The sequence below is a fragment of the Oreochromis niloticus genome, linkage group LG11 (genome assembly GCF_001858045.2).
Source record: "Oreochromis niloticus isolate F11D_XX linkage group LG11, O_niloticus_UMD_NMBU, whole genome shotgun sequence".
Classification (NCBI taxonomy): Eukaryota; Metazoa; Chordata; class Actinopteri; order Cichliformes; family Cichlidae; genus Oreochromis; species Oreochromis niloticus.
The window spans coordinates 1,238,615-1,252,566 of record NC_031976.2 but is presented as its reverse complement, the minus strand read 5'-3'; the positions used below and the strand labels follow the sequence as shown (position 1 = coordinate 1,252,566).

The following is a 13,952-nucleotide window of genomic DNA, read 5'->3' as shown; positions in this document are numbered from 1 at the left end:
GTTTTAATGTAACCTGCTCCTTGCAGTTAATTCTATTGAAAAATCTTAAAAGCTGTTCACACTTAGTTTTTAATGAACTTAATCAGCAGGCATTGAGCTAACTATTATTTTGTACCTACGAAAGTTATTTCTATGTTACAAGACTTGCAGTATGGGTTATTATTAAAACTATCTGTTTAAGCTTATTATTATGATAAATAATAATACTATTATTATTATTATTGTTCCATTGTAGTCAGTCACAGCAGGGAAGCAGCTCTATGCCATCTACCAGCATGCGATTTTTTTATTATAAAAAGAAAAGGTTTTCCACATATGCAAAAAGTGCCCTTTTTTCCCCCTGGAGCACTTGCCCCCCAAAATGTCTGTGCACGCCACTGTTCACAGACATCTTTAACACATCACTAGGGTCAGGCCGCCGTTCCCACATGCCTCAAAGCCTCCACCATCATTACTGTGCCCAAGAAGTCATCTACCTCCTGCTTTAAGGACTACCGTCCTGTCAAACTCACCTCCATCATTATGAAGTGCTTTGAACGGTTAGTCATGCATCAAATCAAATTATCGCTTTCCCCCAACCTGGATCCATTTGAGTTCGCATACCGGTCAAAACGCTCAACCGATGACGGAATTTCAACTGCCCCTTACTCAGCCCTCACACATCTGAACACTAGAGACTCATATGTCAGAGTGCTGTTCATAGACTTCAGTTCAGCCTTCAGCATCATCATTCCCCAGCAACTCATTCACAAACTGGATCTGCTGGGGATCAGCACCTTGCTGTATAACTGGCTGCCAGATTTCTTGACAGGAAGACAGCAGATAGTACGCTCGACAGCAACACCTCCAGCCCAAGAACACTGAATACGGGGGCTCCCCAAGGATGTGTGTTGAGCCCCCTTCTCTTCACTCTGCTGACCCATGATGAGATCTACTACAGGGGTGAAGTTAACCATCTGGCAGAGTGGTACAGCAACAACAACCTGTCCCTGAATGTGGAGAAGACCAACAGCGACTCTGCTTCCTCTGCAAACTGAGAAGCACAAGAGATTCAACCCCCATTATGAGCACCTTCTACAGAGGCACAGTTGAGAGTATCCTCACCAGCTGCATCACTGTGTGGTATGACTCCTGCACTGGGTTCTGCAGGAAAAAATGACAACGGGTAGTGAGAGCAGCTGCACCTGCCTCATCTGGAAGGTCCTCTCCATTACAGGTGACTCCACTCATCCCTTCAGCAGCGTCTTCAGTTTGCTCACGAAGGATACTGAAGAGCCTCCGGGCCAGAACACACAGGCTGAGAGACAGCTTCGTCCATCAGGCTGTCAGGATGCTGACCATCTCTGAATCGAGAAGGGGGGCCCAAGGGTACATCTTTCGCCATCCTACAATGCTGTGATTGTAGCCATTCCCCACTTTCTGTGAATGGTACTCATGACCTTTGATCAGTAGGCTTTGATTAGTTGTCATTGATCAATGGTCATAAGAATTTGCATACTAACAATCATGGAACTAACCCCCCAGCACATTGTTCATTCAGTGGTGCTAGTTTCCTTCACTATGCAAATGTACTGTTTATAAGGTTGGAAACCTGCAGTCAGCTGAGACTGAAGAAGTCACTTGGATGAGTGACGAAACGTTTCTCCAACTGAAAATGTCCAGATGAACAGAATCAACCTTTTGGGATTTACTTACCTGGATGATTAAGCATGCATCAAGACGTTATTTTATTAAAATTTTTAAAATGATAGCAGCACAAACAAAAATTTTTGCAGCACAAACCAGCACAAACGTTTGATACCACTTTTGTTGGATTTGGGTAATGTGGGGGGGCTGGTTGACCTGTGATGACCTGTAGAAATTTTTATTAATATCTTTAAGCTAATTCATAGATTCTACCCTGTTAAATGCTTCCTTCAAAAATATAAGAAGCATATAGATACTCTTTGCTCCTTCTGTAAGATCGCCCCAGAGACCTGCTCACATCTATGCTGGTCTTGTACCTCTATGCAGATTACGTGGAAAGATATGGCTAGTTTCATCTCTAAGAACATCTTATCAAAGTTTGTGGGTTTTTTTTTTTTACCAAAATGTGTTATTTGGTTACACTGACTTTAGTGGGAAAGACTCGAATGCTTTTTACCTCATTTATCTGATTTTACTCCTCGCCAAATACAAATGTAAGTTCTCAAGCAAGAAACCTCACTTTCTCACTTTTAGGAAAGAAATTTAACTCTATATAAATGCAATCCATTATGTGAATACAATTTGCTCCTCTCACAACAAAAAAGCTTTAAAAACCGTAAATGTTTGTAATATGTTTAATGTCCTTGTTTAATTATTCAATGTCACTGTATCTCTCGCTTTTTTCCCTTTTATTTATTCTTTTCCTTTTTCTTCTTTCCCCTTTTAATTGTGATATGTATCTTAGCTGTTGAATTTGACACACTCTTCCATTGTATTATAATTTTGCAGTACATTGTCTCCTCCATGTATTATATTTGTTGTCACTGTTCCTCTTGAAATAAAGATGGAGAAAAAAAGCACAATTAAAAAAAAAAGTAAGCGGCGCGTGAACTGGGACACAGCCCGAGCTACACTTTCTACCGGGTTAACTTTGGCACAGCACGGAACCCTGTTCCAGATCGTTCCGGCCCGCTTTAACCTCTAATGGCCCGAATAAGCCGTTTCATTACTATTGCAGACAGAACAAAAGTCGCAGTGTTTATTTCTCTGGGTTTTATTGGCGAATACACGAAGAAGCGTTTTTGCTCATATGTGTAGAACAAATCGGAATTCCTGCACGGAACCTTTGACGGGTGGTTAGTTGTACTCTACGGAAACGACGTAGTGTAACACACAATGTCTCTGGTGGAAGCACACGCGTTGGACTCCGGTGAGTTTTGTAATACACGTTTTTATTATTGCTGCTGATTGTAGCCGCACGGCTTCGATAGATACTTACACAGCGCGATCACCAGCACTGAACTCGGTCTTTGCTGTTGTTGTTAATATGGTGGATATGAATGATCTGCTCTGGTTACAGGATGGATTTAAAGTACGTCTGTTCACTTGGTAGAAAATGAGTGAAACTTTTCTTCTGTCACCTGCTCTTTGAATGCGAGCGTTTACATCGTACCGGAGTATCGTACTAAGTTTAAATAGTGTAACAAATCACGCGTGAATCACACACGAACACCACAGACAACAACAATGATCTGTAACAGGAGCGTCGCTAGCATCACTGGGGACGTGGCCCAGCCCTGAAACCTTTTGGGTTTCTGCTTGATAAGAACATTAATTTGAGTTCTTCTTGTTTGTTACACTTTTATTTGACAGCACAGAGTTTTTAAACGTCACCAGTCTCAGAGCTTTTATTGCACCATGATTACTGCGTTTGAACTCCTGCTAGTCTTTGTGATGCGCACCTCTTCTTCATCTTTGCTGCTGTTGTGGTGTCCCATCAGTCTGCATCTCTTCTCCTTTGCTCGCTCCTCCTGATCTCTTTCCCGTCCTGGTTATAAAAAGAATGCAGTCAGCATGTGCCGATCAAACGGCACCCACATCTAGTTTGATGTGATTATTAAGGCATCAACTTATTTTATACACACTGACTCAACCACAAATATCAGACTGCAGAAAAGCAAAATTACTCATGCACTCTGCCAAGACACAAGAGCTAACAGCAAGCAAAGTCAGTACTGGATGTGAGCTATAGGCCAACATTTAATTCAGCTGCAGAGGTAGAACTCGGTTTCCACACGGTGCCGTCTGTCTTCAGTCACATCACTTCCTCTTTTGTTATTTTATGTTTTCTTCTTCATTTTGCAGGATTTCATTTTTCACTCTGTTAAAATCTACATCTGATTTATTTCAAGCTTTTCTGTGAAGTACCTTCAAATGTCCAATCCTTTAATTCTCGGTAAACATGGAACATATAAAGATCATAGAGGTCACTGCTGTGTTATGGCACAAACATGTGCATTTTTGAAACGCACAGGATTCAAACATGTGCATGAATAAACAGGGAAATCACACCAAATACACTCAAGTCAAGGGTTAATTTTTCAGTTCATGAAATTTTTAAAACATCCCCTGGGTTTCCATGGTTACCTACTGTCATGTGTAAACCATCCCTACAGGATGACATCACTCTGAGCTGCTGTGGGATTTCACAGCGTCTCAGATTTCCTCCTGATGTTCTTATAAACTTTGTGATAATGCTTATGCTGGAGTCCCGTGCATCGTCAAATCCAGTTGGTCAGACCAATCAGGTGCTCATACGAGGTTGGACGTGTTGAGGGATGCTCAGCTGTGATTGGTTCAGACAGATATGTGACTGTTTCAGGTGTGACTTTGCCCTCTAATAAACAATTCTTTAACGAGATCCAGAGCTAATCACAAACCATCTGTGACTCGAGCCCCTGACACGAGCTAACGACACACCTGTGGAGCACAGTAACAGCTTCCAGTAGCACGCTGAAAAGTCATTATTTGTTTATTATTGTTTATCCAACTTGAATTTTCCAAGTGATGCAGTAGTTGGACTTTTGCCTTTTAAAGTGAACTCGTGGTTTGTGGAGCGTTTGGTACTTTGAAGGTTACATGTGCTGCTGCTCTAAGCTGTCACAGTATTTGTGGATTAGTCATGTTAAGTTTTGTGCTTTTCATGAAGCTTTTGTAGTTTGATTGTTCATTTCAGGACTATTAGAATCTGCTGTTCATCAAATCATTAACCTCTCTCTGCACTTCTCTCTTTAACTATGCGCGCTGCTTTCATGTGATTTTTAGTAACTGAATGTTCTGTCAGTTGTTCCATTATGAATCGAGAAATCAGTTAAGAAATACTTTTGTGTTATTAATGATCAATAATATATATTCCAAAGGGAAAAAAGTGCAGGTGTTCCAAAATGAACTGATGAGCTAAACTGTTTAAAACATATGTCCACAAAACAAAAACCCCAAACCCTGAGCCTGCCATGATATAATGACATTATTTGAAGAAAATATTCATTAAATGCAAAAATAAAATAATCTCAAGTACAGTAATGTTAAATAAAATAAAGTGCATCCTTCTGAGAAGTGAGGAAAAATAAAGAGAGATCAAAGCCCAGGATGTCGATGTCGTCCATCAGGACTTGTTAGGATCGCTCAAATGAGGCAAAAGACACAGACCACAGATCAGCTGTCCATTACAGAGGACGTTAGTGAATAGGCTGCTTCTCAGGAGGACGTATGTTCATGTTCAAGTGAATGAATGAGTTTGTATCTGTGAGCCTTTCAAGGCGTATATGGTGAAAACAAACACATCAGCATCCTGAAGTCTGCCCTACAGCTGTGATGGTGTAGATGATAATCATTAATTAACCTTCATTAAATGCATCAGTACAGAGCTGTACTGATTAGGGGTGGGCGATATAAACGATATACGATAGAAACGATATAGATTTGGCCAACGATAGAGATTTTGACTATATCGCTCTATCGCGATAGCGCATGTTGATGATGTCATCAAGCTGCGCCTGTTTTGGTCGAAAGTATTGCAGCGGCTACAACCATTATCATCTGTAAATTATGTTCTCCTGACTGAAGTTTGGCCCGTGTATAGCATCCTGCTATGCGATTGCATTTGTCCCTGACCACCAGAATCCCTCATGTTAACTTTTATCGAGTGGAAAAAAAGTTGCCGTTCATCCTCCAGCTTCACTGTGCTAATGTTATGCTAACATAGCTGTGTCGCTAGCAATCACGTAGCACAACATTATATACCAGGTAGTCCAACTTCGGTAACCCTGCAAACGCCACTGCTGTTTAGTTTTCTGTCTTCATTTATGTTGGGAGTGATAGCAGAGCTGTACGTTTGAATTAGTTTCAAAAATCTGTCAGTCAGAACATGGTATGAAATGTTTAGGTATAAACTAGCTAGCTAACTTCCTGTTAACTTCTAACTCCATTAAATTTAATAAATTCTGTTTTCATGGATGCATGGATGTTAAACTTAATTGTTACACCCGATAAAGCAGCAACGCTGATGATTTTATTAAAGATGAAAGAATTTAGACTGTTTTTAACTCTGTGTTCGTTTGACTTGGGACCTGAAGTGGACGGAGTTTTGGACCCAGATTACTCCTTACTACGGCAGCCGTAATGCTCTGACAATCCATCAAGCAGTCCATCAGCAGACTTACCAAAGTTGTACTAAAACATTTTTTGACAGATTTCTACACGCCAAAATCGGTTCAAGGTCAGTGAGCACAACAAGAATTCATACATAAGGCACACTCTCGATTTTTGAGAAAATTAAAGGATTTTAAGTGTGCCTTATAGTGTAGAAAGTATGCTATACAGAAGAAAATAATATATTGTGATATATATCGTTATCGCACATGCTTCAAATTATATCGCGATATGAATTTTAGGCCATATCGCCCAGCCCTAGTACTGATGCATTTCTATTGGTCATTTCTATTGGTCTGGGGGTAAAGAGCTTTTATTTTTATATATTTAAATATTAATCTAATTTATTTTGCAAATTTAGAGTGAAAACATATAATGTCACAGAAATAAAGATGGTGTAGTTCACTCCATGACCCCTCTTAGACTCACCCCTGTTATTACAGGCATCACTGTGATTGAAAGAGGCACAGCTGCCTGATTTAAACACTGTATCAGCCCAAGTTACATATTTTACATGTAAGCGTACCTTACTGTAGAGTTCTGCTGTGTAAGTGGACGGCAGCTGTTACAAACGTAGCTTTTCTTCACTGTGAGTTTGTCCTTCAGGTGCTTTGATAACCGACTCAGCTGTTTCCAGTAAAGGTTTAAATATCGATCACAGTAACGAGCGCTGCTGTTTCTGGATGTTTTGCTTCACTTCAGCTCTCTGCACTTCATGGTATCTTTTTGTAGACACAGCGTCATCACCACTGTGGCTGTTATGGTAAATGGGTCTTAGATAGCGTTTCTCTACACTATCAAAGCACTCTGCACAACTTCCCTCATTCATCCATTCACACATTTATTAGTACAGCTTTTTCACCTAAGCATCCGAATCTCAATAAACTTTATTGAAAATCTTCTTGTGTACAATCAACATTAGGGCTGGGCCATGTTATACCGTCCACGGTAATACTGGTGTAATGTTAGGCAACGATAATTAAATGAAATATCGCGATAGAATATGGGTAAAACGCGCATGCGCAGTGCCTTTGTTTTCATACGCACATGGCCGAAAAAGCACGGCGGCAACGGAGCAAGAGAAGGGGGAAAGTGGATTGTTGAGTGAAACGGATGAACCAGAATTGGTTTGTAAAAATGCTGCAACTTCAGTGGTGTGGAACTGGTTTGGTGTTTGTCCGTCAGATACACAACAAAGCACTATTTTTGGTAGCGCATGCTAGCGGGCGTCGTTATTACCGTGTTGTTTGGAAAATACGGCACACTTAAAATCAATCCTTTGATTTTTCTGAAAATCGTCAGTGTCCCTTATAATCCCGCGTGCCTTATGTATGAATTCTGGTTGTGTTTACTGACCTCGAGACGATTTTATGTACACGGCGCTCGAAAATCTGTCAGATGTTTTAGTACGACTTTGCTAAGCTACGAAGCCGCACCGCTTGATGGATTGTGGGAGCATTACGGCTATCGTAGGCAGGAGCCTCGCGGAGTGATACGTACTGTGCTTCAACATAATATTACCGTATAACCTCTTTTTAAGTTTTGTGGATATTATACACGGTTATGCTGAGGATATGTCGGCCAGTTTCCACAGGAAATGCTTTTTGGTTAAACTGTCAGCGAGGAATTTGCACTGTTACATTTTTATATAACTTTAATGCACATAAAAAACAGCTGCTTGTTTAAGTGAAAATACATTGATGTTTTTTTTTGCACTAATAAAGTTGTGGAGTTGTAAAGTATTTTGTCTCGCGTCAATTATATCATCAGTTATATCGTTATCGCAAAATTTCAAATATATATCATGATAGATATTTTTGGTCATATCGCCCTGCTCTAGTCAACATTTAAATGTGATTTCAAATGTTTGCATCCCAAAAAGTCAAATAAATCAACTTTTCTCTGCCGTCTTTACTCCCATCATCAACTGTCTGCTGCAGCTGTTTGGATTTAGTAAAACTATTGTCAACACATCACACAGTGTGTTTATGTGTTTCTACCTGAGGTTAAAGTCTTCTTGTCCCTGTGGTGGAATAAACACATCTGTAACCTTTGAATGAAATCACACACTCGATCCGGTTCATCAGGACAGGATCAACTTTCTGGGATTGTCGGGATATTTTAGCATGAATCAAAATGCTTCTAATGATAAGGAATGGGAAGGACAGCTACAGGCAGAAGATGGAGAACCAGCTTCAGCAAAATAACGTTGGTGAAGTCTGGAGAGGCCTCAGAACCATCTCAGGCCACAAACATCAGAACTCTCTGCCTGGGAGGGATGTGAGGTGGGCAAATGAACTGAATCATTTCTTCAACAGATTTGATTCAGCCATGAGGCAGTCTCCAACATCGGCTGCAGACTCACCCACCCCCACTGCTGCTGTTCCACCTCTGACACCTCAGACACTTCACACCTCCTCTACTCACCCTGCTCACTCCTCCCCACCCCCAACAACAGCATCCAATACACACTCAACACAAGGCTCCAGCCTGTCTCTCTCAACCACCCAGGTTAGGAGGGAACTGAGGAGGATTAAAGCCAAGAAGGCAGCGGATCCAGATGGCATCAGCTCGAGGGTCGTCAGGTCCTGCACGGACCAACTGTGTGGGGTGATGGAGCACCTCTTCAACCTGAGCCTGAGGCTGGGGAGAGTCCCACAGCTCTGGAAAACCTCCTGTCTTGTACCAGTGCCAAAGACTTCACGCCCCAAGGACCTCAACAGCTACAGGCCGGTGGCTCTGACATCCCACCTGATGAAGACCCTGGAGCGGCTGGTCCTGGCTCAGCTTCGGCGCCTTGTGAGCTCATCACTGGACCCACTTCAGTTTGCCTACCAGCCTGGCATTGGAGCGGATGATGCCGTCATTCACCTCCTACATCGTTCCCTCGCTCACCTGGAGACCGCTGGGAGCACTGTGAGAATCCTGTTCTTTGATTTCTCCAGTGCCTTCAACACTATTCTTCCCTCGGTTCTGAAGGACAAGCTGGAGAACTCTGGAGTGGACCATCACCTCACTACCTGGATTCTGGACTACCTCACCGACCGACCACAGTATGTGAGGACTCAGGGCTGTGTGTCGGACAGGGTCGTCTGCAGTACGGGGGCCCCACAGGGAACGGTTCTGGCTCCGTTCCTCTTCACCATCTACACTGCAGACTTCTCCCACAACTCCACCCAGTGCTTCCTGCAGAAGTTCTCTGATGACTCTGCAATAGTCGGCCTCATCACTGATGGGGACGACAAGGAGTACAGAGGACTGACTCAAGACTTTGTGGGCTGGTGCCAGCTGAACTACCTCCAGATCAACGCCAGTAAAACCAAGGAGCTGGTGGTAGACTTCTGCAGGCACAAACATCCTCCACTGCAACCACTGAACATCCAAGGTATGGACATCGAGGCTGTGGACAGCTACAGGTACCTTGGTGTTCATCTGAACAACAAACTGGACTGGACTCATAACTCAGACGCCCTCTACAGGAAAGGGCAGAGCAGGCTGTACCTGCTGCGGAGACTCAGGTCGTTTGGAGTGGAGGGCCCACTCCTGAAGACCTTCTATGACTCTGTGGTGGCCTCAGCCATCTTTTATGGTGTGGTCTGCTGGGGCGGCAACATCTCTGCTGGGGACAGGAAGAGACTGAACAGGCTGATCAGAAGGGCCAGCTCTGTTCTAGGATGCCCTCTGGACCCAGTGGAGGTGGTGAGTGACAGGAGAATGGTGGCTAAGCTGTCATCCCTGTTGGACAACATCTCCCACCCCATGCAGGAGACTGTGACAGCACTGAGCAGCTCCTTCAGTGGCTGCGGCACCCACGGTGTGGGACGGAGAGATTTCGCAGGTCTTTCCTCCCCACTGCTGTCAGACTCCACAACAAAGACTTTAACTGATCAAACACACACATCCACACATGTGCAATAAGACTGCTATATGTGCAATTCTTCTTCTGACGAAGTTGTATTTTTGTATTTTCCTACTCAGTTGTATATAGTATTTTATTTTATTTTATTGTATTTTATTGCATTCCAGTGTTTTCTAATTTCTGATACATAACTTTGCACTTTTGCTGTAACAAAACAAATTTCCCACCTGTGGGACTAATAAAGGTCATCTTATCTTATCTTATCTTATGTGTCAGCAAGAGTTTGTGGCCCACTGCATCATTTCTTTGTGCTTCTTTGTGTGAATCAGGCGACAACATGGCTCTTTGGTCTGAAGGCAAGGTTGACCAGAGTGATTCTGAAGGAGAGAGTGAAGGTGAAAGAACGAATGATGAAGAGAAAGAAGAGGATGAAAATGAACATAATGAAGATGCCAACACTGGATGGGCTGAAGCCATGGCAAAGATCCTCGGGAAGAAAACCACGAGCGGCATCCTGGAGAAGAACAAGGAGCTGGAAAAGATAAAGGCAGCAGAGAGACAGGAGCAGCTCGAGAGAAAGAAACAGGTGAGCTCCGTGTTCCAGGCTCAGGGTGATGTGTGAGCGTCCTGTTAACGAGCAGATGTTCATCACTTGGCTCCACTGATCCACTCTTCACTCACCGAGTAGAGCTGGGCGATATGACCCAAAATTCATATCTCGATATTTTTTAAAGCCATAAAGTAAGAACAAAAAGAGAGTTCTTAGTCAAAGCTGTGTCCCAGATGTCACACAGGCACTTTTATTAACATACAGCATAGATGTACATGAAAAAAACTACTCAAAAATAAATTATGAGCATTTATTAAATAATGATGCTCTATAAATAAAAGAAAACGATGTTTTTGTGCATAACAAAGAGCTCACAATTGTGCAGTCAAAATGTAAACTAACACATGCTGAGCATAATAACAAAGACAGATTTCACAGCTGCTCTGTTCCCAACTTCTACTGCGTGACTGACAGCCTGGAGTTTGAAATCCGCTTCGTAACCATGGCCGTTTCTCAATATGCGTACTTGTGCGTACTTGCGTTCTCGTGTACTCGTGATACGTCATCAGTCGGAGACCAAGTACTGTTCCAATTCGAAGTACGCATCAAACCGAGAACACGAAAAAGTCCCGGATGTGTTCTCGCTCCGCCCGTTTTATCGAGCATGCATCGGTGGTGACTTGTGTGGACTTGGTACAGCTAAATATCCCAGAATGCATTTCGTCCGAAACTCAGACAAAGGCCGTTTCTCAATTCTCAAGTACGTGAGTACGTACTCGCGTTCTCGGCAAGTCCGTACTCCCGTGCATTCTCGCCAGTACGTACTCGCCGAGAATGCGAGTACGTACTCACGTACTTGAGAATTGAGAAACGGCAATTGTCTCTGAACAGGAGCCATTTATGGTCCTTATACACACACAATACGGTAATATTACGTTGAAGCACAGTACGTATCACTCCGCGAGGCTCCTCGGTAGCCGTAATGCTCCGACAATCCATCAAGCGGTGCAGCTCCGTAGCTTACCAAAGGCGTACTAAAACATTTTTGACAGATTGCTGAGCGCTGTGTATCACATAAAATCGGTTCGCGGTCATCAAGCACAACCAGAATTCATACAAAAGGCGCGCAGTCAACTTTTGAGAGAATGAAAGGATTTCAGGCCGTGCATGGCGTTAGCGTGGTTAGCTCGTTAGCGTGGTTAGCTCGTTAACACGTTGACGCCGTCCAGCCCCACGCACGGGGCGATGCGCAGTAACTCATTAACGGAGATTTGCCGTGTCCATCTTGTTGCTGCCTGCAGGTGAAGCGATGGGGGAGGAGGGGGAGTTGTGTTCAGTGAAGGAGAGGCGAGGTCGAGTAACGTTGCGTAAAGACAAAAGTGGACGAAAGAGAGGCAAACTTGCGGCTCCGCAACTATGATTATAACGTAACATAGACTATATCGATATAAAGGATATTGTCACATCTTATATCTTGTATAAAAATATATCGATATTTTTAAAAAACTCGATATATCGCCCAGTCCTATCACCGAGCACAGTTTGTTTATTACTGTCGACATCAAATGACAATGTTTGACTTATAATAACAAGTTATAATAAGTATACAAGTTTATTTTTCATGTTTTGGCTCTAAAGACGACCATAAGTATAAACTAGTGACTGAACACACGAACCAATCAGGAAAGCAGGCAGGCCTTAGACAGGCTTGCTCAACACTGTGCTCTGCTCACAATATTTATCCACATAATAATGTAAAATCAAAACTGCATTGTGACCAGCTGTTTGAAGATATATATTCATCCATCCATTCATTTATTCTTTTCCTCCTTGTTGTTGAACACTTTCCAAAAAGCAACATTTCTATTTGTAACCCTTGAAACCACCCCGTGTGTCCCCAACAGGCTGACGAGAAGAAAGCGTGGGAGCAGATGTGCAGGGAGAAACCTGACATAGTGAAGGACCGCGAGACTGAAAAGGCATTACAGAGAATTGCTACAAGGTGACTACTCGGTTTCCTTTGTGTCTTTGTTTGACGTATATGTAACCAAGCATCTGTTCTAATGTAGTCCTCCTTCATTCAGAGGGGTGGTTCAGCTGTTCAACGCTGTGAGGAAACACCAGAAAACTGTGGAGGAAAAGGTGAAGGACGCTGGTGGGTCAGACAGGAAGAAGGCAAAGATCCTAGGTTCTGTCTCAAAGAAAGACTTCATCGATGTGCTGAGGAGGGAAGAGGGAGGTGTCCGAGCAACGGGCAAGACCGAAAAGGATGCTGTGAGTTCACAGATGTTTGTTTCGTTCTGTACCTCTGCTGTCGTGCCACATCCTGATGTTTCTGTGTGTGTGTGCTCGTGCAAAGGTCGCTGCCGTGGAGAAGCCTGCCTGGACTGTTCTCAGAGATGACTTCATGATGGGAGCCACAATGAAAGACTGGGACAAAAGCAGTGACCAGGACGAGCCACAGGAGGGGAACAGTGAGGCAGCGATTTAGATGTGACATCAGCCGTGGACACTGAAAGGCTGAGCTCAAAGACTGTCTGGGAAAAACTAACAGGAGACCCTGAACTGAAAAGACGAGCGTTAGCACCAGCACATGCCTGTGCACGCACACACGTGTGCTGCTGCGTTGGACATATACAGTTTTATATTTGTTGCTGAATATTTTGACAGGTGACTGTGAAACATACTGAATGTGGACTGTAGCAGATGTTAAAATACAAATTCCTTCACAGATTCATTCAAATGCAAAACTGTTTCACTTTTTTTTATTGACACTGGAGAAATGGATCCTTCATGTTAACAGTTTTATATTCAACAATAAATGTGATACTACACGCTCACAGGTGGAACAGCCATGGCAGGTACATCAGCTGGTTTCAGACTGATTTTAGTAGACGAGTCGAGCAGTGGCATCTCAGTTTGGCTACATCAGTAATCATGAGTTTCTACAGGCCAAGCAGGGGGTGTGTCAGCTGTGAAACTCAGAAACCAGTCTTACTTGTTATCATCTATCGTCCACCTGGGCCTTACACAGAGTTTCTCTCTGATTTCTCAGACTTTTTATCTGATTTAGTGCTCAGCTCAGATAAAATAATTATTGTGGGTGATTTTAACATCCATGTAGATGCTAAAAATGACAGCCTCAACATGGCATTTAATCTGTTATTAGACTCAATTGGCTTCTCTCAAAATGTAAAAGAACCCACCCACCACTTTAATCACACTCTAGATCTTGTTTTAACATATGGCATAGAAACTGAACATTTAACAGTGTTTCCTGAAAACCCTCTGCTGTCTGATCATTTCCTGATAACATTTACATTTACAATAATTGATTACACAGCAGTGGAGAGTAGACTTTATCAC

At 42.9% G+C, this 13,952-nt stretch overlaps 1 protein-coding gene across 1 annotated transcript; it reads left to right on the top strand.

The window, feature by feature from the left end:
* Positions 1–2,745: 2,745 nt before the first annotated feature.
* On the top strand, positions 2,746–13,450 carry rrp15 (ribosomal RNA processing 15 homolog). The gene is made up of 5 exons (XM_019364748.2): positions 2,746–2,896; positions 10,366–10,622; positions 12,491–12,588; positions 12,671–12,860; positions 12,946–13,450. The coding sequence occupies exons 1-5, from the start codon at positions 2,863–2,865 to the stop codon at positions 13,075–13,077; spliced, it is 711 nt and encodes a 236-aa protein (XP_019220293.1). The 5' UTR covers positions 2,746–2,862; the 3' UTR covers positions 13,078–13,450.
* The last annotated feature ends 502 nt before the right edge of the window (positions 13,451–13,952 follow it).